The sequence below is a fragment of the Phocoena sinus genome, chromosome 7, assembly GCF_008692025.1.
Source record: "Phocoena sinus isolate mPhoSin1 chromosome 7, mPhoSin1.pri, whole genome shotgun sequence".
Lineage (NCBI taxonomy): Eukaryota > Metazoa > Chordata > Mammalia > Artiodactyla > Phocoenidae > Phocoena > Phocoena sinus.
In genome coordinates, this window is record NC_045769.1 from 73630637 (window position 1) to 73658399 (window position 27763).

General features: G+C 41.1%; 1 protein-coding gene across 1 annotated transcript; it reads right to left on the reverse strand.

Moving 5' to 3' along the window:
- Window positions 1-5698: 5698 nt before the first annotated feature.
- Window positions 5699-26201, reverse strand: DAPL1 (death associated protein like 1). Its single transcript, XM_032637810.1, has 4 exons — window positions 26095-26201; window positions 18081-18168; window positions 13654-13714; window positions 5699-5981 (listed from the first exon to the last, which is right to left on the reverse strand). The coding sequence occupies exons 1-4, from the start codon at window positions 26150-26152 to the stop codon at window positions 5865-5867; spliced, it is 324 nt and encodes a 107-aa protein (XP_032493701.1). The 5' UTR covers window positions 26153-26201; the 3' UTR covers window positions 5699-5864.
- Window positions 26202-27763: the final 1562 nt, after the last annotated feature.

A 27763-nucleotide genomic window follows, 5' to 3' on the forward strand; every position in this document is an offset into this window, starting at 1 on the left:
TGTATTTCTTTGGAGAGCTCTCTTTATGTCATTAAAAAATGTTTCACTTTTCTGAAATCTTTAAAGGGAAGCACTACTTTGGTTCTTCACTTCTCTACCCAATTCCCTATGTTTTAAGAAATTAATTTCAACCGCAATCATTGCATGAATAGAAGTGATAAAATCTTTCTCTTCAATTTTATGACCTCTAGCGTTTTTGCTTGTGATACTCAATTCTACTATATTCAGATGGCTAGCTAGCATGGACAGCTAAATAAATCTCTCTCTCTCCAATCTAGTAATTTTTAAACTTGAATAATTGATGGACCTTTTTTTTTAAAAAAAGAAAAATTCTCTTGACCTACAGTATTGATCTAAGTTATTTTATTTATGATAAATTGCTGTTTTAATACAGATATGGTTCTGGCTAGTATGGGTAGTTTCCTGACTTTAGCAAGTCTATGAAGAATTAATTCTCTCACATTCTTTTCAAACTATCCTAAAACTTTTGTTCACGATGAACATTTATGTGGTAAGGCTTCCTTTTTTTTTTCTTTTCTCATAGGTCTCTGATAATTATAGTAGTGATATGATTGACCCCAGTGAGACTGAGGTTGAAAACGCCAGCGCAAACTTGTGCCTGAGGTCTTGTTTAACACCTGCTGATAAAGTGGGCACACAGGGCATCCAAATACGCTTTTGCAATTATTCAGATTGATTTGGAAAGCTCTTATAGAAGACACTCACATCTCTGTATCTACCTCTTATGGGCTGATAACAAATACTTCACTGAAGGGGTCACCTTTTGTTTAGCCACTGCCCCAGCTCCTTTCCCAAGATGCATGTGACATCTCCCCCAGCCTCATGCCTTTTCTGCACACCGGAGAGGCATCCTGTGCACATTTTCCTTTTTTAGCTTTCATTCTTTCTTTTGAGGGTTCAGATCTAAAAACTGTATCTTTTCTCCCAACCTGGTTGACTTCCATGACCTTTCCAAACTTTTAAACAAAAATCTGGAAACCTGAACTTAGGTGGCTCTTCTCCCACTGAGGAACTTGATTAGTCCCCAAGCAGTCCTTTCATACACCGATTTCTCTCTTCAAATTCAGCTCTATTTCTTAAGCCCAAGTTACATTCAGATCCTCTCTTTGCGGAGATTTCTAAGCTTTAGCTCCAGCCTGTGTTCTTATGGGGTAATGGAGACAGTGCTAGATTTGAGATGACAAGATTCCCAGAGAAGTTCCACCACTTAACAAGCTGTAAAATCTTGGGGAATCTCTTAACTTCCATGAGACTTATTTTTCTCATCTATAAAATGGGATGATAGCTACCATCCCTCATGATTGTTGTGAGGATTTCACGAAATACTGTACTCATTTAGTTAAAGCGCTGCTTACCTTAGTCATGTGTGTGTGTGTGTGTGTGTGTGTGTGTGTGTGTTTTCTTTTAGTCTTCTAATGTTTCCTTTGCAAGTTTTCCGCTTTCCTTTGGCGCTTCATTTTTCTTGGCTCGGGTTCTCTGTCACTTTGCTTTTTCTAATTAACTGATTAATTGATCGATCATTCATCCATTCTGTTGTATCTGGATGAAAATGTTGACCTCCTGAGAGTTGATGTCAGACTTGCTGGAGGCAGGGAGATGATTTGGGGGTAAGGTGACTCCCTAAGGATGTAGTTTTTCTGGAGTCGAGACAACTACAGAAATACTAATTGCTGATTTGGGATGGAATAGAAATCAGGAGGAGGGGGAGAGGAGAAGAGTGAGGAAAGGGAGAGTGGGAGAGATGGAAAGCATCCAGGAAGATGGTGTGAGGAATAGGAGACTGCCGAGGGTGCGATGAGCAGTGAACAAAATCCAGGTTGCGGGAGAGTGAGAAGTGAGTGGGGCTATCTAATACTCTATTGGAAGCTGTCTGGTTCCTGTGATGTAAATCTATGCCAAATCTTTGGTAAGGCTTATCGTGGAAAAGGGCTAAGTCCCAAGCCAAGAGCAGGGTGGTAGGATATGGGGACAGCAAGTAATGAACAAATCTATTGGAAATCAGAAGTGACCATGACAATGTAACCCCCTAGAGGCTCACAGATACCATGGGGAGGGCTTTGAACATCCAGTAGAGGCAGGATGGGCATCTGAGCTAATCTTACTTGAAGGGAGTGGCAGTTCCTGCTGACATCTAGACATTCATTTCATTTTTTAATTAATTAATTAATTTTTGGCTGCATTGGGTCTTCGTTGCTGCGCGTGGCCTTTCTCTAGTTGCAGCGAGCGGGGGCTACTTTTCGTTGCGGTGCGCGGACTTCTCACTGCGGTGGCTTCTCTTGTTGCAGAGTACGGGCTCTAGGTGTGCCAGCTTCAGTAGTTGTGGCACGTGGGCTCAGTAGTTGTGGCACATGGGCTCAGTAGTTGTGGCACACAGGTTTATTTGCTCCATGGCATGTGGGATCTTCCCGGACCAGAGCTTGAACCTGTGTCCCCTGCATTAGTAGGCAGATTCTTAACCACTGTGCCACCAGGGAAGCCCTAGACATTCATTTTAAAACATAATATGTACAAATGCCATAGCCTCTTTGGACTTGGGTTCCAACAGAAGAAAGCCTATCGTACAGGAGGAACTTGACCGATGTTTGTTGAATAAATCGACTTTAATTTTTACTGCCATTTATTTACCCTCCTTTATTCCTATCATACCCTGTTTTTTTTTTTTAATCTGAGTGACCTCAGAACTAGCTATCTTTAAGTGTTCTCTTTATCCTTTACCTCAACAAGAACTAATTTCCCTATTGTTTCCTTCCTGTACCTCTCCTTAACCCCTGACAACTGCATGTCATCTTAATTTTCTACTTTCCCTCCAGAAGTTCCACTTCTCACTGTTTTCTCAAATTCCACAGCAGTCATTTCTGTGGCTGTTCCTGTCTCAGCATTCTCTCTCTTGCTCTCTCTCTCTGTAGTGTTTTGGTTTTTGTTTCTGGCTCTTGTGGCTAGCCAGTCTCCTTTTTATGGTGAAAGATTCTTGGATGGTTTATTTATGTAAACCATACTCCCTTTTGCTCCACCATATTTGTAAAATTCAATTTAGAGAGAGACAGAGACAGAGAGAGAGAGAAAAAGAGAGAGTGTGAGTACACACTCATGTACACATGAGCACTTATCTCTTGGGGTAACATACTGAAGTATTTCTAGATGAAATTATTTAAGGTTTGGGATTTGCTCTACAATAATCCAGAAGAAAAGAGGGGAGAGGGAGAAACAGTGGCAGTGGGAGGTGGAGGGGGGTGTTACGCATAAACAAGATTGGCTGCATTGTTGAAGTTCTGTGAGGCGTACCTGACAGTTCAGTATGATATTCACTCAACGTGTTTGTAAGTTTGAAATTTCCAAAATAAAAAGCTCAATTAAAGTCTGTTCATTAAAGATCTGCATGGGAGTCATTGACCTCCACAGCTAGCACATTTTTTTTTTTTCCTGTACATGACCTCATCCCCAGCACATCCCTCGCCCCGCACTGAGCCATTTCTAAACTTTCCATATTGGTTTGTTGGCTTGCCAACTTCCCTTTGGCCTAAGAGCTCCTGGTGGGCAAGGGCTAGTGTCTTACTCATCTCGGTAGTGCCTAGGATACAGCCTGTTGAACTGAGGAGGAATGAGCTAAATTACCTGTCAGTAAACCCCCAGCCCTTCACTGACGGATGCCCCCTCCCCCATCATCCTGGCTTTTGCTGGGTCTGTGACCACATATAGGGGCTTCTAACTGCGTGGGGTCACAGCCCACTGGTGCAGGGCTGCATTCCCCAGGAGGGAGAGGGAACAGCCCCTTTGGCTTTCTACATGCACAGCCCTATCACCACAAATTTCTCTTATCAGCCTGGTTCTTCTTCAAGATATTTCCAGTCATTCCAAGACAGTCTCCAAGGTAATTCCAGTTTCCTTTCAGATCTGGAGTTCACATCAAACTTCTTCCTATGATTCGGTGATTCAAGTGACTGCAACTGTGGGCCTAGGTTAACGTGCGGGTCCTCGCTGCCTAGTGTCATTTTGAGCAGTCTCTCTTCCCCTGCAATTCACCTTCTGTCTCAGGACACAGAGAATGTCATCCTTTTCTCTTTGCATTTCCTTGGGGTGGTTGGCCCTCATACCACCCTCTGGAAAGGCAAATGTAGCAGTGCTGCCATCTTTGCTTCCCATGTGTCTTATCGTCCTCCCCAGTTTCCTCCTTGCTCTCATCTAGCCCAAATCTTCAGCTTTCCTATTCTAGGTTCAGCTTATGTCATCTCTCGTAGTTCTCTGCAACTACTACAGTTCTGGTGGCTTCTAGGACAATCATCCTGGTATCACCTTGCTCTCAATACCCTTTAAATGGCTTATTACAAATCCCTGTGTCCATTTTGTCTTCTTGCCATTATGCTACTCCGAGGGTTCAACTGAGGGGGCAGATGTTCTTATGCTTGTATGACAAGGATCAGAAAGCTTGAGTGGCTTGCTTGAGGTTTATGACCTAGTAAGTGTCAGAAGTAGAACCCCAGTTTCCTTATCACAGTCCAATGTTATACCTAGTACCCACCATCTGGCTTATACTTTGCTACTGTCCCCTGGGAAGTGATGGCTGACCTTGAACTTCTGTGCATTTATTTGCCTTGCAACATTTACCTTTTTGGAATATTTCTGACAATAGTCCCAGAGGACTGGGAACTGAGCTAAGCCAGCGTGGGGTGGTCAGGACTGTCTTATTGATTCATGCTGGCGCTGACTGAAGCTGGACTTGGGTTCTCTTAATCCTGAAAAGAGTCAAACAATTCAGGAGAGGAGGTGGGGTGCAACGTCATGACCACTGGGCCTTCGCCAGATGCTTTTGGATTTCCAGGAATCAGAGATAGTCTTGGCATCAGGTCATACTCCAAGGGCTGTCAACCTGTAAAATGATGGGCTGGAGTGCTGACCCCTTCCTTGGGTAGAGAGAAATGCTGACTGTTGGATAGCATTATTAGTTAGAGGTGCAGAATGGTGGAACTATGAGTGGCAGCTAACTTCTGTGGGAAAAAAATGTGTTTGTCCCCTACTGTCACCTGAGGATGCTCTTGGCTATTCACCTGTGAGCATATGAAGTGTGTGTGTGTGTGTGTGTGTGTGTGTGTGTGTGTGTCGGAGGGTAGAAGAGCTACAGCAGGTTTCCCTCTCACCTCCACCTCCAGTTAACACCAACTTCTATACCCCAACCACAATGTCCTGTTGCATCAGGGGCCCTCAGTTCTAGAGCATCAACTTTGTGGGAGGCCCTGAGTAAATCTCCCCTTGAAACTAGAATTCTACTTTCCGACCTTGATTGCTTTGCAGAAGAGAATATGTCTGTAATAAATCTAATACTTTCATTTTCCCTTACCAAACCTTAAACACAAACTATGTATTTATGTGGGAAAATGGAAAAGACATTTCACCTCAAGTGAAAACTTGAGCATGTTATACAAACACACTGAGAAGAATCACTCCTTACGTTTGCATAGAACGTTGGCCTTTGCAAGGCTCAGTGTACCACTTTCTAACCTTTGCCTTCAGGGAGAACTCACTGTGGGTGAAACCACTCGGTCCGCATCAAGGAGAAAAGAGCTTATCCAGGGAGGTGGAGTGGGTAGTCGAGTATTCTAGATTCTCCACTTATTCAAAAAAATTACACACGTAAACATCAATGGGATCCTGACTAGGACCAAAATGAGGCCCAGGAATGAACTGGATTTGCAATTTCGGATGCTTTATTACCTAAAGTCAGAAGAGAAGACATAAAAGCTGTTTTATTTACCAAGAAAGTGCACTAGGCCTGTGGAAAGTCAGTCCTTTTTGCTAAGCCCTCAGATATTAGAGGCAGTTGGCTAGATGGCTGTGTTTTACATCCCAGATTAACATTTTCGAGGCTGCTGAATAATGTAGATCCTTTTCAGTGGAGTGACCTTCTCCAGAGCAGGTCTGGGTTTTTGATGTGCCATGTGCATTATTGCTGGAAATTTATGGCTGAGCTAAAGGTGAGGAGGAAAGAAAAAAAATGAGCATATTGGATCTTTTGGGTCATAAAGTATTAAAGTAGTAGAAAACAAAACAGCTGGTCAGAGGAATTTCACAGTTTTGTTTACTTCTTTGATAGTATCTTTTTTTTGCATACCACCTCTAGCTCTGTATCCATGGATATACTTGTTAACCTGGGTTTTCCCTCATTAGTGTGTTTCTAATTTTTTAAAATTATAAAATATATTATATATAAGGTAATTATATAAATTATATATATATATATATATGTTTTGAAGTGACATTTTTAAAGGTAGAAATATTTTCATCAGTCCTCCAATATTAGAATTTATTCTGGCATATATACTATGCATATACGGAACACCATATGCTAAGAAGGCTATGGGGACACTGAAGAAGGTCCTGGGGTGGGGAGGAAGAACGCCTCGGATGTCAGAAGATCAGAAATAAAGAACCTCTGAAAGAAGTTAGGGGATTTTTAGGTTGAAGTATGTGAAACTGGCCATTTTATGAGGTTCAAATAAACGGTCTGGTAAAGAGAAGGCTGAGGAATGACTTATTAGCTTCAGGTAACAAAAGTTCTCACTAGTCATCTCTGCAGAAGATATCTATGAGGAAATGAGCTTAAATAGATTTAAATTAACACAGACTGAGACTTTGACAATAAGAGGAATTTCATATGGAACCAAGAGACCTTATGGAATTTACATTAAGGACAGCTTAAGATGGAAAGGATGCCCAATGTTGCAAGGCTTTCAGGCATAGTTTTCCTAGGAGGAGAATTTGGACCCAGAGGCCTTTCGGTTCCATTCCAGTTCTTGGTTTTCAAGCCCACTGATTCAGTATAAAGGTACCTAAGAACACCTTCCCTAGCCAGCAAGGAAGGGATGCCCCAACTCACCAGGAATTTAATTTATCACTATTGAACTTAGATGCCCTTGCCTTGACACTCAAATAAAAGGGGAGATAAACTGTTCATGACCCCAAACATCACTGTTTATGGTTTGTTTGGGCTCTTCTAAGCCAGGGAAAACATATGTGTCTTACATCACTTCTCAAATGTCCCTAAGCTCTGAGCACACAGCATTCCCTTTCATGTGAAACTTGGCTCCAGAAAGTTCTTTCTTCTTGGTCTTAAAAAAATTAAAGATACTGGAAGAATATACACTGAAGTGTTAACAATGATTATCTCTGAGGGGTAGAATTATGGGCAATTCCTAGTCTTTTTCTTTACTTTGCCTTTGTTTCTCTAAAAGTTTTCTTTTACAATGAGAAGGTAAAAGTTATGTAATAATTAAACCCAAGGACGGTCTATGCTGGCATTCTAGCAGAAAGGAAGAAACATAATTGAGGTATTGGTTATAAGTATTACTTTACAATCTAACAAAAGAGCTGCTGATTTATTTTTTTGTCAGATCAGATATCATTGGGCCACATGACATACATTTTATAGTGTGGTAAGGGCAGAGTGTTTTGTTTCGTTTTTCTTTTAACGTTAGAACCAGAAGGAAACTTAAGAGGTCATTGACTTCAGTAGTTTTCTTCCAGACTAGGTGTCTTTAGTGTCAACTAAAACAGATGGATTATTTCAGGTTAGCTCTAAATCACATTCAAGAGATTACAGGTAGGAAGACCTACTTGGCAAGTTACTTAAAGTCAAATGTAAGGTAAAGGAGGGTGAGAAAGGAAATGAACAAATAATTCTGATATAACAGAAATCTGGACAATTAGCCAAGGTGAGATGGATGGGGCAAGATGACAAGGTGAGAAAGAAGAGAGAAAACCACAATGTTGATCGTTGCTCTTAAGGTGTCAGAGTGATGGTGGGTGGAGGTGGGAAAGGTGATCATTTCCAGGGTTATCTCCGCAATTCAGGGGCTACATGTTTTGATCATTTAAAAAATTGCGATAAAACATAAAATTTACCATTTCAACAATTTTTAAATACACAGGTTAGCAGCAATACATACACTTACATTGTTGTATAGCCAATCACTACCATCCATCTCCAGAACTTTTTCATCATACCAAACTGAAACTGTGTACCCATTAAAGAATAATTCCTCATTACCTCCTCTGCCAGCCTTTGGTAACCACCATCCTACCTTCTCCCTCCATGAATTTGACTACTTCATGTATCTCATAAATGTGAAAGCATGTAATACTTGTCCTTTTGTGTCTGGCTGATTTCATTTAACATAATGTCTTCAAGATTTATCCATGTTGTAGTATGTGTCAGAATTTCCTTCCTTTTTAAGGTTGAACAATATTCCATTGCATGTATATAGGCCACATTTTGTTTATCCATTCATATGCTGATGGACACTTGGGTGGCTTCCATCTTTTAACTATTGTGAATAATGTTGCTATGAATACTGTTGCACAAATATCTCTTCAAATTTCTGCTTTTAATTCTTTTGGTTATATATTCAGAAGTAAAATTGTTAGATCATACAGTAATTCAATATTTAATTTTTTGAGGAACTGCCATATTGTTTTCTATAGTGGCTACACCATTTTACATTCTCACCAGGAATGCGCAAGGGTTAGGGGCTACCTTTCAACTAAGGCATTTAACTGAGGTTGTAAAAGCTCTGCTCAACTGCGTCTCAAAAGAGGAATGCCACAGATCAGAATGAATGGGAGACCACCCCTGGGGGCTGTTGGCCATCTGTGAACTGGTCTGGCAAAATTTAGGGGGAAAAAAATCAACAGGATTGAGAAAATAGTGGAAACAATTCCGACAAGGATAAGAGCCTTAGATAAACTGCCCATAATTATTAAATTACAAATGTACAAGTTGCAGAGGGTAAGGGCTTTATAGGGACAGGTGAAAATACAACCAGAGAGTCAAGTTCTCTTTCTCAAACACCCCACCCCCTCAATCAGTAGCATCCTAATATAGAAAGACTTGGGGGTTGTGGGTGGAGAGTCTACAAAGGGTCTACCTTCAGATGATGGAACTGTAAATAATAGTCAATCACTAAATGCCCCGATTCTTTCCTGTAGATTTTAAACCAATGGCGATAGGAACATTTTATATTCAAGTCCAGACCAGAAATAAGTAGGAATAGGTTTCTAACCTACAACCTGTGCTTTAGTCTGACATCTTAACTTTGGGGACACTTTGGATTTTTCATCGTTAATCTTTGTAAAATGATAGGGTTTGTAGAATGAAAGGTGTTTGTCTGACTCGTTAGGGTAAAAGAATCTAGGTTAACCCCACAAGAGAAAGAAGGATATGTGTAAGGATTCTTCCTGGCTGTGGCTCCATCCCATAAGGGACAAAATACTGAACTTGAAAAGCAGATCAATAGAAACTTCCACATTGAGAATTTACCTTCATTTTGGGTAGTCGTGACCTCAGAGCCTACGTTTTTCGTTTCAGAGAAAAAGTCAAAGAAGTATGGTAAAAGTCTTTATGATTAGAGCTATGAAAGAAATTCTAGAAATTAAAAAGTCAGTGGCAGGTTTTGTTTTAGAGCCTGAAGTCAGGTGGTATTAGAAGACTGGCAGCTCTTCCATTCATCTTTGAAGGGTGTTAACTTCCAACTTGAAGGTTGGCACTTAGATTTCCACACCCCGTTAAGCAAAGTGCTTAAAACAAAACATTCAGCTTGAGTCAACGAAATTCAAGGATCATCCTACACAGAACAAAAGAAACCTTTTTAGATGTGCAGATGCCTTTGATAGTTTCCCTTCCCCCAGGATCCCATTTCATATACATCTCACTAACCTTGGCCCTGGTGACATAGCTGGCAGCTTGAAAAGTGGCCCCAATTTAACTAGGCTTCAACTAGGCTTCAACACTCCACCCCCGTCTGCACTATAACCCAGCCCCGTTACTAATGGTTTAACTGGATACTTTTATGTTGGGAGAAGCTTCACAACTATTGCCAAACTTAACTTCTGTAACTGTCGAGAGAATGAATATATTTGGTAGTATCATTCTCTCTCATTCCTTTGCCTTAAAATAATTCAGTAAATGAGCAATCGTAGATCTCAGGGGAGCTACGGGACTCTGAGGGGTAGCTGGAACTTGGTCTAAGACCAGGTCTCCTAGATTTTTATCTTAGAGAGCTTTGGGGTTATACAACCCTTCTTCTACAGGAATAAACACATGATGTGGCCTGTCAGTGGGCAACATGAATTCTCTCAGCATTTAGGACTGGAAGAGGTGAGAAAGACTGACTAGAGAAGAAGGGAGGGTCCTACCTACCTTGAAAGGTAGTGGGGAGTGAAGTCTGTGTGGAGATGAGTGGGGGAACGAGTGGGAGGGAAAATTTTAGGTTGCTTCCCACTTAGATTTGTACAATTCCAACCTCTTGGGAATTGTTTTCCAATCTCCCAAATCTTAAACCCTTGGTTGGCTTTAAAGTAGGGTATCCAGACATGATTGGCATACGGATAGAAATTTCCTGCCATGATTGAATGGTTGCTGAGCTCCTATGAATAGGGCTATAACTCTCACTGTTTTGGACTCTAAGTTCTTAAACTGGTATGGGAATTAACATGGGTTCTAGGAACTAGACATAATTCTAGCTGAGGGCATGAAGGAATGTTAATAAATGCAGAGGCTATGACCCTCATTTCTGCTACTATATTTCTTCTGGCCAGTTGTATATTGTTAGATCTTCATGACAATATATATTGTTGGGAAAATCATTGTAATGCAGATGAAAATTTATCATCAGATATCTATATCTCTCTCTCTATAAATATTTTTAATACATTTATTTATTTTTGGCTGTGCTGGGTCTTCGTTGCTGAGCACGGGCTTTCTCTAGTTGTGGAAAGCAGGCGCTACACTTCCTTGTCGTGCGTGGGCTTCTCATTGCGGTGGCTTCTCATTGTGGCGGCTTCCCATTGTGGAACACGGGCTGTAGAGCGCACAGGCTTCAGTAGCTGTGGCACGCGGGCTCAGTAGTTGTGGCTAGTGTGCTCCAGAGCACAGGCTCAGTAGCTGTGGCGTATGGGCTTAGTTGCTCCGTGGCACGTGGGATCTTCCCGGGCCAGGGCTCGAACCCGTGTCCCCTGCGTTGGCAGGTGGATTTTTAACCACTGCGCCACCAGGGAAACCCTAAATCTCTATATTTTATATGTCTTATTTTTTTATGTTAGGCTGTATAGTTATGCATTTCTTTTTTAAAAATTAAATTTATTTATTTTTGGCTGCGTTGGGTCTTCATTGCTGCTAGTTATGCATTTCTTTTCATTAAAAAATTAAGGTATAATTTATGTACAGTAAAATAGACACCCCCTTTAGTGTTTAGTTCTATGGGTTTTCACAAGTGCATACCATCTGTGACCACCACCTCAGTCAAGATATAGAACCGTTCCTTCACCCCCCAAAATACCCTCCCGTCACTCTGTGGTCAACCCCTCCTCCCACTCTCTGGCAACCACTGATCTCAGCAGATCTATTTCTTAAAAGGCATTGGTCTTTCCACCCCAGGTTGACCTTTTTTATTATGAAATCCTATTATGCTTCAGGTTGAATTATGGATTCAGGGAAGATTTTTCTTAGCTGTAAGGGACCATGTGGATACCACCAACTTCCATATTCAAGGCAGTGACTTATGGTAATCTTGGGACTTGATTTTATTGCTGGTCTCTTATCCTTTGCCTGGATTCCAAGTGATGCCCTGTAGGATATCTCCTTGGGAATAGAAGCTAACACTTACTGCAGGCTAACTGTGTCTGGCTCTGTGCTGAGTCCTTTACACATGTTCTATACCTTCATTTTATTCTCACAACATCTTCGTGAAGTGGATACTATAAACCATATTCTCATTTACATATGAGGAAACAGAAGCACAGAGAAATGAAGAAACCTGCCCAAAGACACACAGCTAGCAAGTGACGGAGTCAGCATAGGACCCAGGCACCTGATATCTGACGCCAGAATGCCAGAACCTGTTCTAACCAGTAATCTATGCAGTCTTAGCCATGGACCTACGCCAGTAGACATGGAGCTAAGTGTTAAAGCGGCTTTAAAAAAAAAAAGATACAATTGCTGTTAAAAATATTTGTAACAGCACGCCAACTCAATATTTTCTTATGATTTCTAAATACAACTTATTGTTGTTGTTATTTGATTCTTCTGTTTATCTTTGAGATTCAGAAGTGATATGAAAGAACAATACGAAAGGGAAAGAACCTTTATGTCATAGACATATGCACATGTGTCTATAAAAAACAATAAAGGCTCTGGCATCATACCTAAAGTACAGCATCATCAACCTTTACTGACCACTCTCTGTAAACATTTTATTTTGGGTTAACATATATTCTAGAGGAATATATCTATTCCACTTAGCTCTACTTACTGTGGACATTCTATTGCCCCTGAGGAAGAAGCGTTTAGTGGGCAGGGGCCGGAGAATGTGTGTGGCAGGTCATCATCCATCCCTGACCTTCTTCTAAAGTCAGGAAGGCAAAGAGTCACTTATGATCGCACCCCTTCCGATCTATCTGATGGGAGAACCAAGCCCCCCTACATGAGAAGGCTCTGTAGCTTTCGTCTTTCATTAATATCTTGCCTGATACTACTTGCCTCATGGGTTTCAGACACACCTTTTCTTTTCATTGCCATGAAACAGATGTTACTAATTAGAGCAGAGAATGCAGGCAGGTTGCTCTGTGTCGGGCACTGTTCTAAGAACTTCCTGTGGGTGAACCTCATTGATCCCACTCAACAGCCATCTGAAGTATATATATCCTCTTCCTTATCTTCATTTTACAAATGACGAATCAGAGGCACGGGATCAGTAACTTGCTCTAGACCTTAGGTAGCAAGTGGAGAAGCCAGTGCTAAACAGGGGTCTCAGAAGTCTAGCTGCACAGTTACTAGTCTAATCTTTTTCAGACCCCTGATTTTGGTAATAACAGCAAGTCTTCCTTCTGCAAAGGACACCCGCCCAGTCCTGTCTCTTCAATATATATGGGGGCCGCAGAAAGAGTGGTCCTTCAATGCCTGAATTCAATGCACCCACCCCCTAGAAGTAGAATAAGGACCCTCACTCAGCTCACTTACAACATTTAAAAACAAAAGATTGAATCCAAAACTAAACCACTGTCTACGTGGGAAGAATTTTCTGAGTTTCCTGAGCTACTTAGAAAGAATTCAAGATACGGAAATAAAAATAGCAATGGTCAACCACCTTCATAAATAGACTTTACTAGATAAAGTCAGCCAGTGCCCAGGCTTCCTCCAGCCCCAAAATGGGCAACCCTCCACCACACACCCTGGCCTCAAATCAAACATTTCCTGTTGGGAGTGCAGTGGTGGGGAGGAAGTTCAAAAAGGGCTGAATTCCCAATACACAGGCTGCCTTTTTTTTATAACAACAGGCCAGCGTTTCCAATAAATATTTGGGATGGCAACGTCAAGTTCTGCCAGTTTGGCATCATGATTCTTGCTTAATTTACTATCTTATTTTTGAAATGATTTATTAAATAGACACTAGGAATTTGGGAGCATCAGCTTTTCTCATCAAAACCACTTCGTGTTCCTTGAACTGAGAGCAGATTCTTTCACAAGGACGTCAAACCTCTGAGTTGGAAAACACCCCAGTGGTCATCAGCTCATTCACCCATGCAGCCCGATCGGCTGGGTGAATACTGGCTGGGAGCGTCACGTGATGTACCTCACCCACGGCTCACCTTCTCCAGCATATCGTTCAGGGCATCCGTCGTCTGTATTTTGGCAGCATTTGCAATGGCACTGTGAAGATGAAAAGAAACTTCACATAGAAATGGAAACTTTCCCACTAAAGAGGCTAAGCCATTTTTACAGAGGGTTTTCTACTTGGCCTTTAAGCTTTCATTCTGCTTGGCTACTTCTGGAAGACAAAAAAAAAAGTCCTACTCTGTATGCCCATGTACAACAAGCTTTGCAGGCCAACTCATTATAATTAATATTTTTAAACTTTTCATCAAAGTACAGCATACATGCAGAAAGGTGCACATGTTATCAACGTACAGGCTGGTGAACATTCACAAACTTGTAACAGTAGTCAAACCAGTTGCCCCTAAGAATAATCACTACCCTGACTTACAGCCCCATATGTTAGTCTGGACTTTATTTGTATATCATAAAATGTACCGTACGGCAGGGACTCGTCTGTGTCTGGCTTCTTTCTCGGGCCAAGTCATTTGCTGGGACAGTTTCAATCAGGGCTGAGTTTACAGTGCAATTTCTGGAAGGGAACTCTGCGCGTGGCATACTTGTTTCTGGATGGTTTGTGTTGGTTAGTAGACGTTATTGGGGTATGGACACAGATTGAGGATGCTTAGAAATTTATTTTCTACGCTGTATTTTTCAAAAGCTATTCTCCTAGAAGATATAAGGAGGTGCCTGTCCACAAAAAGGAGGACATCCTATCCATGCAAACATTCACAAAGCAGATATAAAGAGCAGAGGTGACTCATGGGGGAGCTAGGGAAGCTTCAGGGCCTCTCACTGCACAGTCTCCTTTCAGGGCCCTGGGAGGGACCCGAGCCATTTCATATTTGTAATTTTGTATTATTTTTCCTTAACATGGTCCTCCAATTCTATAAGATTCAGCTTCCACATACCTATATCTATCCCTGGTAAACAGGACAAAAGAGTATTTTTCTGCTGTTTTAAGTTCTGTAGTGGTCCAATTCCCATCTTTTAATGACTATTAGAAAACAATTGTTTTTTTTTTTTTTTTTGCGGTACGCGGGCCTCTCACTGTTGTGGCCTCTCCCGTTGCGGAGCACAGGCTCCAGACGCGCAGGCTCAGCGGCCATGGCTCACGGGCCCAGCCGCTCCACGGCACGTGGTATCTTCCCGGACCGGGGCACGAACCCGTGTCCCCTGCATCGGCAGGCGGACTCTCAACCACTGCGCCACCAAGGAAGCCCTGAACTTTTTTTAAGAGGGTTCCAGTCAGCACTTTATGACTCTCTAGGCAGCTCCTCTTCCTGCAGTGTTCACCTGATATTAGAATTAACAGTAAGTCCCTTTTGCTGAGGTGCAAAGAAACGGATGACTTGTCCATGGCTGCCAACTAGAAGGTCATTTCCAAGCTATGACTCTAGCTCCTGAGCCCCTGGCCCAGGCGTGTTTAGCGGTGTCACACTAAACAGGGCTTACACTTGAGTCAGGTTTTAGCAGCAGGATAGGTTTCTGAAGTTAACCAGCTGGCAATTCAACGACAGTGTGACGTCATTTACAGAGTGCTTTCTCTGTTCTAGGAACTGTCCTAGATGCTGGGTCAGGAGATAAATAATATGTGACTCCCACCCTTGAGGACTTACAGCTTTGCTTTAATTATGTGATAGTTATTTTCTGATTCAGAAGAAACAAAAGCTTAATGCCAAAGGGGCAAATTTTAAAAAATTGAGCTATAGGGCTTCCCTGGTGGCGCAGTGGTTGAGAGTCCGCCTGCTGATGCAGGGGACACAGGTTCGTGTCCCGGTCCGGGAAGATCCCATGTGCCGCGGAGCGGCTGGGCCCGTGAGCCATGGCCACTGAGCCTGCGCGTCCGGAGCCTGTGCTCCGCAACGGGAGAGGCCAGAGCAGTGAGAGGCCCGTGTACCGCAAAAAAAAAAAAAAAAAAAAAAAAAAAAAAATTGAGGTATAGCTGACATATAATATTACATTAGTTTCAGGTGTACAACACAATGATTTGATATTTGTATATACTGCAAAATGAGCACCACAATAAGTCTAGTTAACATCCCTCACCATACATAGTTAAATTTTTTTTCTTGTAATGAGAAGTTCTAAGCTGTACTCTCTTAGTAACTTACAGATATACAATATGGTATCATTAACTATAGTCATCATGCTATAATTTCATCCCCAGGTCTTAATTATTTTATAACTCTAAGTTTGTGCCTCTTGACCTCTTTCATCCATTTTCTACCCCAGACACCAATCCCCTCTCCCCCGAGCTTTGGCAACCACTAATCTGCTCTCTGCACCTATGAGCTCGAGTTTTTGCTGTTGTTGTCCTGTTTATTTTTCTTCTTAGATTCCATATACAAGAGAGATCATATGGCACTGTCTTTCTCTGACTTATTTCACTTAATATAATGCCCTCAGTGTCCATCCACGTTGTTACAAGTGGCAGGATTTCCTTCTTTTTTATGGCTGAACAGTATTCCTCTGTGTGTATGTATGTGTGTGTGTGTGTGTGTGTGTGTGTGTGTGTATCACATTTTTTTATCCATTCATCTGTCGATGGACAGCTGGGTTGCTTCCATGTCTTGGCTACTGTAATAATGCTGCAATAAATGTGGAGGTGCATGTATCTTTTCAAGTTAGGGTTTCATTTTCTTCAGACAAATACTCAGAATTGGAATTGCTGGATCACATGGTAGTTGTAGTTGTAATGTTTTGAGGACACTCCATACTGCTTTCCACAGGGGCTGTACCAATGTGTATTACAAGCTATCAGTGCACAGAGGTTCCCTTTTTCCCAAGTCCTTGACGCAGCTTGGTATTTCTTGACTTTTTGTTAATAGCCATTCTGACAGATGTAAGGTGATGTTTCATTGTAGTTTTGATTTGCATTTCCCTGATGATTAATAATGTTGAGTACATTTTCATATACCTGTTGGCTATCTGTATATCTTCTTTGGAAAAATGTCTATTTAAATCTTCTGCACAGTTTGAAACTGGCTTGTTTGCTTTCCTGCTACTGAGTTGTATGAGTTCTTTATATATTTTGGATAGAGTATTTCATTTGTTTAAATTTTAATTCTTATATTTTGATTTTATTATATTTTATTATTATTACTTATTTTATTTTTGGCTGCGTTGGGTCTTCGTTGGGTCTTTGTTGCTGTGCATGGGCTTTTCTCTAGTTGTGGTGAGCGGGGGCTACTCTTCATTGTGGTGCACAGGCTTCTCATTGCGGTGGCTTTTCTTGTTGCGGAGCACGGGCTCTAGGCACGTGGGCTTCAGTAATTGTGGTGCACGGGCTTCAGTAGTTGTGGCTTGTGGGTTCTAGGCACGCGGGCTTCAGTAGTTGTGGCTCGGGGGCTGTAGAGTGCAGGCTCAGTAGTTGTGGCGCACGGGCTTAGTTGCTCCACGGCATGTGGGATCTTCCCGGACAAGGGCTCGAACTCATGTCCCCTGCATTGGCAGGAGGATTCTTAACCACTGTGCCACCAGGGAAGCCCAGAGTATTTCATTTTAAAGTAGAAAAATCCTCAAAAAATTTCCTTCCCAGAAATTGAGAAGAAACTTTTAAAGTGATCTAAAAAGTAATTTTATACAGAAAGAAAAAGCCCCGAGAAATTCCCTAGCCTATTTCCCTCCACACTTTCTTTCTGAGACTGTTACCATTTTAACTCTTAAGGATGTATCTGAGCATCCTCTATTTCACTCCTTTTGAGTCACTCATGAGCTCACCTATGGAAACCATCCTGAAATAGGCTCTGAAGCGCCTCTACTTGGAGGAGCTAGTTTCACATGTTCACTTCTTTTTGAAGGCACTATTTTTCTTACCCAAGGCATAGAGGGGCTGGGCCATTTGTACATGAGATCCAGTCCACGGCTCTCTGCTTAGCTCTGAGAAAGGTGCAGTGTGTCAAGGTTACTGCGGAAGGAGCAGGGAGAAAACAACCTCCATATCCAAATTCCTTCCAGACGTGCCAAATACAGTGGCCATTATTTTCTAAATAATTGAGTGAGGAATTTAAAATAAAAGCACATTTATTTTTAATTCAGATTTGCTTCAGCAGAAAGCATATTACAAACACAAGGCCAGCTTAGGGACAGTACTTTAAAGGCTAAGGTGAAAATAAGATACAGGGATGTGAGTCCTGTTTGGATGTATTCAGGACCTTGCTTTTTAAGCAGGAGGCAGTTGCGCTGGCTGCAGGGAAGAGGAGGATGGGCAGAGAGAGTCCTCCAGAGGGTAGCTAACCCCCTCTCCCATGCTGACCCCCACCCCTACCTCACCCCACCATGCCAGCTGCCTCTAACTCTGGTTAGTAAGTGCCTAGGGAGCCTTGGTTTGTCCTAAGATCCAGCGAAGCCTCTGACTTCTGGCAGTAGAGTCACTTAAAAATCAAGATGAAGAAGGAAAAGAAATTAAGTAGTCCCCTACCTTGTTTTCTCTAATCCCGTTTTCCTGGTGTGTCTCTCCAAGAGGCCAATTTCTTGTTTTTTGGAAATTCGCTTTCCTCCAGCTTTCACTATAAACAAATAAGCATCAACAAGGGAGTCATATTTAGGGCAGCAAGAGAAAGTTTGCTTTGTTATTCAAGGTATGAATTTATTGTAGATTTGAAGAATTTCAGAACTTTTCGAAGAGCTAAACTTTAATCTAAAACAACATAATCAAAAAGTACCCTGACCTAGCATAACAGAAGAAAAAAATATTTTGGGCAAACAAGGTGGGAAGGAGAGAAGGGCTAAGGTTTTTGCTTGTCTGTGTTCTGAGAGGGGGACCTGAGGCTAAAAAAGGCAGAGGTGTTTACACCTTCGATTTGGAGAAGAGATAACAATTTATTCCCTTAGGCATTTTACTGAAAAACGTTTTTTTCTTATTATCAAACCAATTACATTCTTCATGACAGCAACCGACAATTCCAATGTGACCCTTCTGTTTTCCCACAAGATTAAAGTGCAAGGCTTGCAAGATTTTTTTTCAACCAAAGCTTTCAAAAGCTAGATTGAAGAATGAGCCAAAGTCAGGGCATGTGGTGGTAACAGGCATTTAATTCAAGAGAGATGCTTCTGATCCCACCAGATGCCCACCTTCCATCCCAGACCCCAAACCTCCGATGTTGGAGGAGCTCGGATGTTCTAATGAGTAATTAAACTGCATTAATAATCCTGCCATTCAAGAGATCAATTAGTGTTAATTAGGCTACAGATGACCTAACAGCAATTCAAGTGTTTAACAATGTCAGATGAAATCAACTTTTGAAAAGGAGCAGCCCATTTCAGATTGCAAGTCAAAGCAAATACTGTTTTTTGTTCCCGGGGAAATTTGCACATCTGAAATCTGACAAGCTCAAATGAGGAAAAGCTAAATGGACGTTGATTTGTTTGAACCTGTTAATTCTTTTTATGGAAATGTCAGATTGGCAATTTTCTAAAACTGGCTCCAATAGAGTGAAAAATAGGAAAACCTATTTCTCAATGCCCTCGTGAATTGACTTCATCATTTTTCTTTTAAAATTATTATTAATTAATTTTTTTGATTATGTAATAGTACATGCATAAGGCACACAATTCAAAAATCATGGAAAGGTCTGCAGTCTCCCTTCTACCATTATTTTTAAGCCTCCAGTTCATCTCCCTAGATACTGCTAACGATAACAAGTCCCTATGTATTCATCGATAGACGTTCTATACACATACCTATATATTTTTTTAAATGGCAGCATTTTAGATGTTTCTAATCCATTGCTATCACAAACAACGCTGCAATGAATATCCTTTGCATATACATAATTTTGCACAAGTGCAAGTATATCCATGGGATAAATTCCTAGAAGTGATCTTGTTAATTCTTAAGAGTATGTGCATTTGAAATTTTGCTAAACCTTGCCAAAGTCACCCTTCACAGTGGTTGCACCAGTTTACAATCTCACCAGCCACAATGACAGTGATTGTTTCCCTATATCTCAAGCAACAGTGAGAACTAGAAAATGTTTGGCTTTATCAACCAATAAGAAAAAGAAAGGTAATTTGCCTTTCTAATATTTTATTGAAAGTTGAGCTTATTTCTGTGTTTCAGAAGCCAGTTGTATTTTCTTTTATAAACTGTTCACATTTTTGGTCCATTTGTCCTGTTGGACTTCTGTTCCATTAATCTCTCTGTTTATATGCCATTACAACTTTATTTTAATGATTGTAGCTTTATAACATATTAAAAAAAATTATTTTTTGGCCGCACCATGCATCATGTGGGATCTTAGTTCCCTGACCAGGGATCGAACCCATGCCCCCTGCAGTGGAAGTGAGGAGTCTTAACCGCTAGACCACCAGGGAAGTCCCTAACATATTTAAATTCTGATAGTCCTTCTTTGCTACATTTCCTTTGCAGAATTTTATTAGCTATTCTTATTTATTTTTTCATATGAACTTTTGAATCAGTTTGTCAATTTCCTCCAAAAAATCCTGCTGGTAGTTTTTTAATGGTTTTGCTTTAGATTTATAGATTTTTTTTTTTTTTAAGGGAAAATTCATATCTTTATATTCCTGGTTGCTCTCTATTCAAGAACATGGTATGCTTTTCCATTTTCTACATTTTCTTTTGGGTACCTCAGTAACTTGTTCACATAAATCTTACAGATTTATTGTTAGGTTTATCCCCTAAGTATTTTCTCTTTGTTGCTGCTGTTGTAGTTGTAGAGAGGGTCTATTCTTCCATTATAGCTTTCACAGATTGTTGTTCTTATATTAATATCATTGATTTTATACCCAGATCTTATTGAATTCTCTTATTATTTATAATATTTTTGTTGACTCCCTTAGGTTTCCCAGGTAAAAAAAATTTATATAATCTGCAAATAATTATAATATTACTTTCTCTAGATTAAATAGTGGTGATGATGGACATCTTTGTCATCCTAATTTTTTTTTGGTCATCCTAATTTTTAATGGATTGCTTTTAGTGTTTTCCCATTAAGTATAATGTATATACTTAGTTGGATATACACACACACATATTTACAATATATATAATGTATATTCAAATATATTTCTTTCATCATATTAAGGAAATATCTTTCTATTACTGTTTCATTGGGCTTAAAAAATTACAAACACATGTTGAATTTTATCCAATGCCTTTTTATCATCATGTATATAATATGTTTTTTCACCTTAATGAGGTTAATTATATTAATAGATAAAAATTTTATAAATATATATTAATGAATATTTTACTATCAAACCATTCTTGTGTTCATGGAATAAACTCCACTTGGTCATTTTGAATCACCAAGTTTTTTTTTATTGATTATAAAGGTGTCTCACTAGAATTCTGTAATATTAGATACAGTCTAGGAAAAAATCCTATTTTCATACATGGTCTGCTTTAAATTCACACACACACACACACACACATGAAAAAAAGGCATACAAAATAATCAGCAACAGAAATGAAATAATATGGAAACACCTTCTGAATAGCCCTGGAATAGAGATGAAATAAACCAAGGGGTGGCTTTTTCTGGAAGGCTGCTTGAGAAGGGTGTGCCACTGTACGAGGAGTGGTATGGTTCATAGCCTCTTCTACCAAGAGGAATCAAATCACAATAGGTCTAGACCTAGAGCTTGAGCCTTCAGTATCTCTCCCAGCAGTATCTTTCATCCTCCTTGTGACAAATGCTTTTAAAACATGGAGTGCTGTAATTACTTTCCTATTAGTGTTCCTTTTGTTTTCTCTGATGCTTTTGTTTTTGCACGTTTTCTTCCACTGGTTATCATAGCCAACTATAGAAGCACACTTGTTATAGTTAAAATAAGCAATAGTTAAAAATGAGAAGACCTTTGAAATGTTAAGCTCTGTGCCACTCATTTGAAAGAGCACAGACAATTTAGAGAATGTCCAGATGAGAGCAACCAGAGTGGAGAAGGAGCTGTGTCAGACAAGGAACTGGGAAAACTGGAAAGATCGCTTCTGAGGAAGCAAAGACTCAAGGGAAGCTTATGGTGCCATCTTCAAGGAGTTTAGGGGCTGTCTTGTGGAGGAGGAATGATTTACTGGTAAGGAAATGTTATCTAGGGTCAGAGAGCTCTACCCCCTCCTGTGCTCTGTGACCTTGGGCAAGATAAACTCCTCTGAGGCTCAGTTTCTGCATCCTTCAAAAGGGAATAATACTGATTGTTTAGGTTGTCCTAGGGAATAGAGGTGACATAAGCAGCTGGCACATGGTAGGCACTTAATAATTAGTAGTTATTACTATTTATATTTATGTTTTTCCAGAGGAGAGAATGGAAAGCAAAGAATGAAAGTTCCAGAAAGGCAGAGTCTGGCTACATATAACTGTGTTAAACAAAGTGAAGAAGATTGTGTAGTTCAATAGTATATCTCTGGTCCCTTAGTGTGTTAAAATAAAGAAAAGAAGTGTATCTGCCATGAATATTTTAGAAGGATTTTGGGGAATTTGGTAGAAGTTGAACTAGATGATTTTTATTGTAAGGTCTTTACTATGATTCTAACTCTTCCCACCTACCTACAAAAGAAAATCTATCATGTCGCTCCCTTTTGAAAGAATATAGTGTACTCAGAGAAACAAACCCCAAAAGAAATGTAAAGAGAATGTAAAGGACTTCCCTGGTGGCCCAATGGTTAAGAATCTGCCTGCCAGTGCAGGGGACATGGGCTCGAGCCCTGGTCCGGGAAGATCCACATGCTTCAGACCAACTAAGCCCGTGCACCACAACTACTGAGCCTGCACTCTAGAGCCCGCGAGCCACAACTGTGGAGCCCGCGTGCCACAACTACTGAAGCCCGTGTGCCTAGAGCCCATGCTCTGCAACGAGAAGCCACCGCAATAAGAAGCCCACACACCACAAAGAAGAGTAGCTCCCGCTCACCGCAACTAGAGAAAGCCCGCGTACAGCAACGAAGACCCAACGCAGCCAAAAATAAATAAATAACTTTATTTTAAAAAATCTGTAATCACATAATTCCATGTTTAGGTCCTTTCAATATGCAAAATGAACTAGAGATTTTAAAATGTAAGAGAGAGATGTTTTGGATAGTTTCGTTAGAAAATCTACATTGATGTGGAGAAAATGAAACTTTGCTTTCCTATCTCTGAGTAAGAGGTATAATTTTGTGGCTGCTTTTGTAGTTTATAACTTTTCGAAAGTTGACCCCTGAGTTTAGAATGCTATGTTGCACAATTCTTCTTGCAGGCTTATCTTTCTTTATCTTGACTACCCTCTACCAAACACCGTGCAAGAGCTTCTTTCCTTCATTAATCAGTGGAGAATGTGTGTGAAAAAGCTGACCACCACAGAGGTTTGGGCAAACTCTGCCTTGTGACTTAGAACGTTCATTTGAAGATTTTAATTAAAAGGTTAGATGTTTGCAAAACGCTTACTTTGCATTCACCGTTGAGTTTTTGGCATATTCTAAACTGTCAGTCAAGACAAAAGACCCTCATCAGGAAAAGCAAGGAGAGAGGGCTTCAGAGGGAGAGGGCTTGACCTGGGCCCACTTTACTGTCACGTCTCTGCCCCTTCTCACCAGCTATGTGGCATTGGGCACGTCCCTCGACCTTGCTGACTTTCAGTTTGCTCCTCTGTGAAACAAGGATGAGGGTACATCATCAGTCTGCAGTACTGGTGCTGTGTCTAGAAGGCTCTGTGCAGTGCCAGTCACACAGGATTGAGTGAATGGCAGCCGTTCTTGTCATCAAACCCCTGTCCCTGTGACCTGTGGGGTAGTGGGTCTCGTAACCTCTCTGTTGAACCTCACAGATCAACTCCCAGAAGTTGACATGAGCAGACTGGAGTTGAGAGAATTAAGCCTCTGGTGTTTGCTTTTTAAAAAACCATACTAACCCTTCTGCAGCTATGGTTTCCTCCCCATTTTCTGCATTAGTTTCACCCTTGGGGATACACTCCCCAAACTTCCGTCTTTTTAATGAGCCAGAAAATAGATTCTCCCTGGGGGTTCTCAGTGGTGACCCCTTTGATGGCTCTGACTCATTTGCCTTAAAACAAATTAAAGTGCAAGGAATATACAAAAACTCATGAACTGCTGCTTTTTCTGGTTCATCACATATGTACTCGGTTTCCTTGGATTACCTTCTACTCACACATTTTTGACTGTTCAGGTAATGGAGTTCTTAAAAACTGAGAGCGAGGCAAACCAAAGTAGCAGAAAATCCTTAGCGGAAAAGCTAAGCTTCCTAGAGCCCAGGCTGCCTCATGTTTAATGTAGTCTTGTTTTACAGCATAAATTTATAGCCAGGATCCACAGAGGTACAATATATTAATATACATAAAAGAAAACCCACTAAGCACCCCCTGTGTAGGTGGGAAAGTTACAGCTGGCTGACTTTGGAGCGGTTTCATTTTTAACCATGATGGAGCAGGCATATGTATCTTTCCCACTGCAATTTTCTTCCTGCTCTGATGACTGCAGTAGTGCCGAATGCAGCCTGCAAACATCAGGAGGTCTTGCAATTGAGGAGAATCATTTCTTTTGATGGCTATGTGTTTTACTAGGCCTGCATTTTACAGGGATTAACATTCATGTGCTGGGTACCTTACATAGGTTATCTCCTTCAACAGTCATAACAACCTTACAATATCAATGTTATTTATTACCGCCTGCTTTAGAGATGAGAAAACTGAGGCTCAGAGAAGTGGAAGGGAAGCGGGGTTTAAATCCAGGACTGTCTGATTCCAAAGGCCATGTCAGACCTTTCACAGACCTTTCATCATGTCTGTGTCCTACTTTCATGGACCTGTCCATTGCCTATAAAAATCAGGTGAAATTTAATGGAATTCTGGCAATGAATTATTTTTGTTCTATAAATACAATTTTGTACAGTAGCTATCTGGTTCAGACTTAAAATATATAGCGAGACAAGCTGAAGGATGAGGCTTCTTTGTTCCCTTGTTCTCAGTGGGGAGGCAAAAGTCTGCCTTCATCTCCATTCTAATTATCCCCAACCTCTTATCTGTAGTGTCACAGTTCATAATAATTAATTGTCATACCAGAGGCATTGGGACATGTTTGATGGCGTCATGGTGGGCTATGTACACAGAGTAATTAGCAATCATTAGTGGCGGAGACAGAAAGTTCCTGGTGGTTTCATTCAAACTTTCACTTGGTTAAGTTTATCCCTGTGATCTTTGTGTATAAACGTCATTTGGCAAATCAAGTGTGAGCTGAACTGTTTTACGGAGGATTGGGGTGGAAGTGGCGGGAAGAGAATGGCGTTTTCTTTTGTCCTTGTGTAGAAACTTCTAATAATTTGCATCGATAGTTCTTGATCATTATTTAGCATCATTAATTTTAAATAGAGATAATGTTAAATATTCCTAAATCCAATGACAAACATAAAAAGTCAGGAGTCTGCCACAGGAGACCAGGACAGGGTGCTGAGAAGTGGAAACTCAGAATTAGTAGTAACAATTCTGACTTTGGCTGGGCTGCTCACCAGAAAGCCACTGAACCTTGTGTCAGTTTTTGATGCTTTGTGAAGTTTATACCCGCCATCACCCTCCGCAGCAAAGATGACTGAAATCATCTTGGCTTAGAGGAGCCAAAGAATGATACCAGTAAATAAATTTTGCTAATGGAGAAAGGCAAGAACAAAGAGGTCAAGTTGTTGAGATATTTCTTAAGGAAAAAAGAAGAAAGGCAGTTAAAAGAGCATCAAATCAGCTAAAAATAGGCCTGCATGCCTCAGCCAATCTATATGAACATATGGTTAAGTACAATAAAACTAATTTCCATATTCCAGGGAGTGGATATAAATAGCATACCTTTTTTACAAAAAGAAAAGAACTGTGGATGTTTTGCAAAATGCCTTGATAGCTACCTTTTCCAGTCAACCCCTCCCACACCAGTGTCCTTATTAAAAAGTGCTCCTCAGCTTGGTGACAGACAAAAGACATTACTGATCACACTGCCCGACCCCAGAGCCTGAGAAGGGAGAGAAAAATTGGGTTGCTCTCTTCAGTGTGGAAGCTGGATTGGCTGGGTATGAAGTCGGATGACGTACAGGCATCTTCGGGAGACTGAGTCCGAAAGCTGGGACCTCTAGGGAGGAATGTTTCCATGGCAGTAAATTACCTTCCAGGTGTGAATGGGTCGCTGCTAACCTGCAGCCAGGGAGGGAAGGTCCAAGCTCACCACCTGCTCCTTTCCACCAGCGCCCAATCCCTTGTACTCCCACATAGAATTAGGTTTTCATTCAACCGGGCCTGACAAATCCCCAGGTGATTTTTACACAGAAGCCTAAAAGGATCAAAGACAGGAGGAACTCAGTTTGGAGGAAGTTAAAGGAACAAGGGGAGGTTGAGAGTCTCTGCTCTGTTGGGGCACCTCTGTGGAAGGCGCAGTGTGGAAGGAGGGGCAGCAGCAGCTGAGGGGTCTTGCTGTCTGCAGGACAGAGGGCAGGTGGGCAGCCTACCTGCAGGAGGATGCCCCCCTTTCAATGCGGAGAGCTGGACTTGCACTTCACTTGCCATAGCGCGTGCCAGGGCCAGGGTCAGTGCCGGCGCTCTGGAGGCTGAGTGCGGCTGCCCCACTGCACCCTGGCTTTATACGGGCTGGGGGCGGGGTCCCTTAAGGGCTTTGCTGAGCAGCAACAGGGCTTGTCATCTAGCTTTTCTGGGAACCTACATTTTGGGGGCAAGTTTTCTCTTAGAAGAAAACTTTCTTATTATTCCCTTCATCTGAGAAGTCAAGGTAGACAGCTAAGGGGACTCTTTCCTTCACAGGAGGAAGGGGAAAGGATCAAGCTCAGTGGAATTCTTCTTCTAACTATTTATCCATCGAGTTTGTATGGTGCATCTACAATGTGACAGGTTTTGTCATATACTCGCGTGACAAGGAGGGCAAGACAAGATCTTTGCTTCAAGACATCAGTTGGTTTTCTGAGGAGGCAATTACAAAACAAAGTGTGATGCCTTTGTCTCAGTCTTTGCAATTTTAAGCATCTACACTAAGAAAGTAAAATTGGGGATGTGCACAGAGATTTCTGCAAGGGATGGTAATCATATATTTCTCTCTCTCTTTTATTTTCTTTTTAGTATTGATTGGAATCCACATGAACACCCCCAAATAGAGAGGGATAGTTAAATAAATTAAGATATAGCCATGAGAGTACTATGTACTCTTTACAAATTGTGTTTTTGAATAATATTTGATGATGTGAAAAATATTCATGATGAGACAGTGAAAAAGCAGGCTATAAACCAAGAGAGCCTGCTTTGTTAAAGAGAAAAAGTACAAATGTAAGCTTAGGCATTATTGTATCTCCAGTGCTATCAAAGTTGAGCAAAAGGCAGGTGCTTAGAAATGTCTCTTTGTTCTTCAACACAATTAAAAACTTCCACTCTTCAAAAGACATTGTTAAGAAAATGAAGACCAGCCCCAAACTGGGAGAAAATATTGGTAGAGCATATTTCTGACAAGTACTGGCATCTAGAATATATAAAGAACTCTTACAACTCAAGACAAAGAGAATAACCCAATTTAAAAATGGGAAAAAGGGGCTTCCCTGGTGGCGCAGTGGTTGAGAGTCCGCCTGCCGACGCAGGGGACACGGGTTCACGCCCTGGTCCGGGAAGATCCCACATGCTGCTGAGCGGTTGGGCCCGTGGGCCATGGCCGCTGAGCCTGCGCGTCCGGAGCCTGTGCTCCGCAATGGGAGAGGCCACAACAGTGAGAGGCCCGCGTACCACAAAAAAAAAAAAAAAAAAAAAAAATGGGAAAAAGATTTAAACAGAAACTCCACAAATAGAGATATTGACAACGTGTAAGCACATAAAAAGTTGCTCAACATCATTAACTATTAAGGAAATGCAAATTAAAACCACAATGAGCTACACCACATATGTATTCATATTAGAATGGCTCAACTAAAAAAACTGGAAAATACAACATGCTGGTGAAGATGCAGAGCAACTAGAACTCTCAAACATGGCTGATGGGAATGCAAATTGGTAAAGCCACTTTGGAAGTCTGGTATTTCGCATAAAATTAAACATATACTTAGTACATGACTAACAATCTAATTCCTAGGAATTTCCCTAAGAGAAATGAAAACATATGTACACATAAAAACCTGTGTGCAA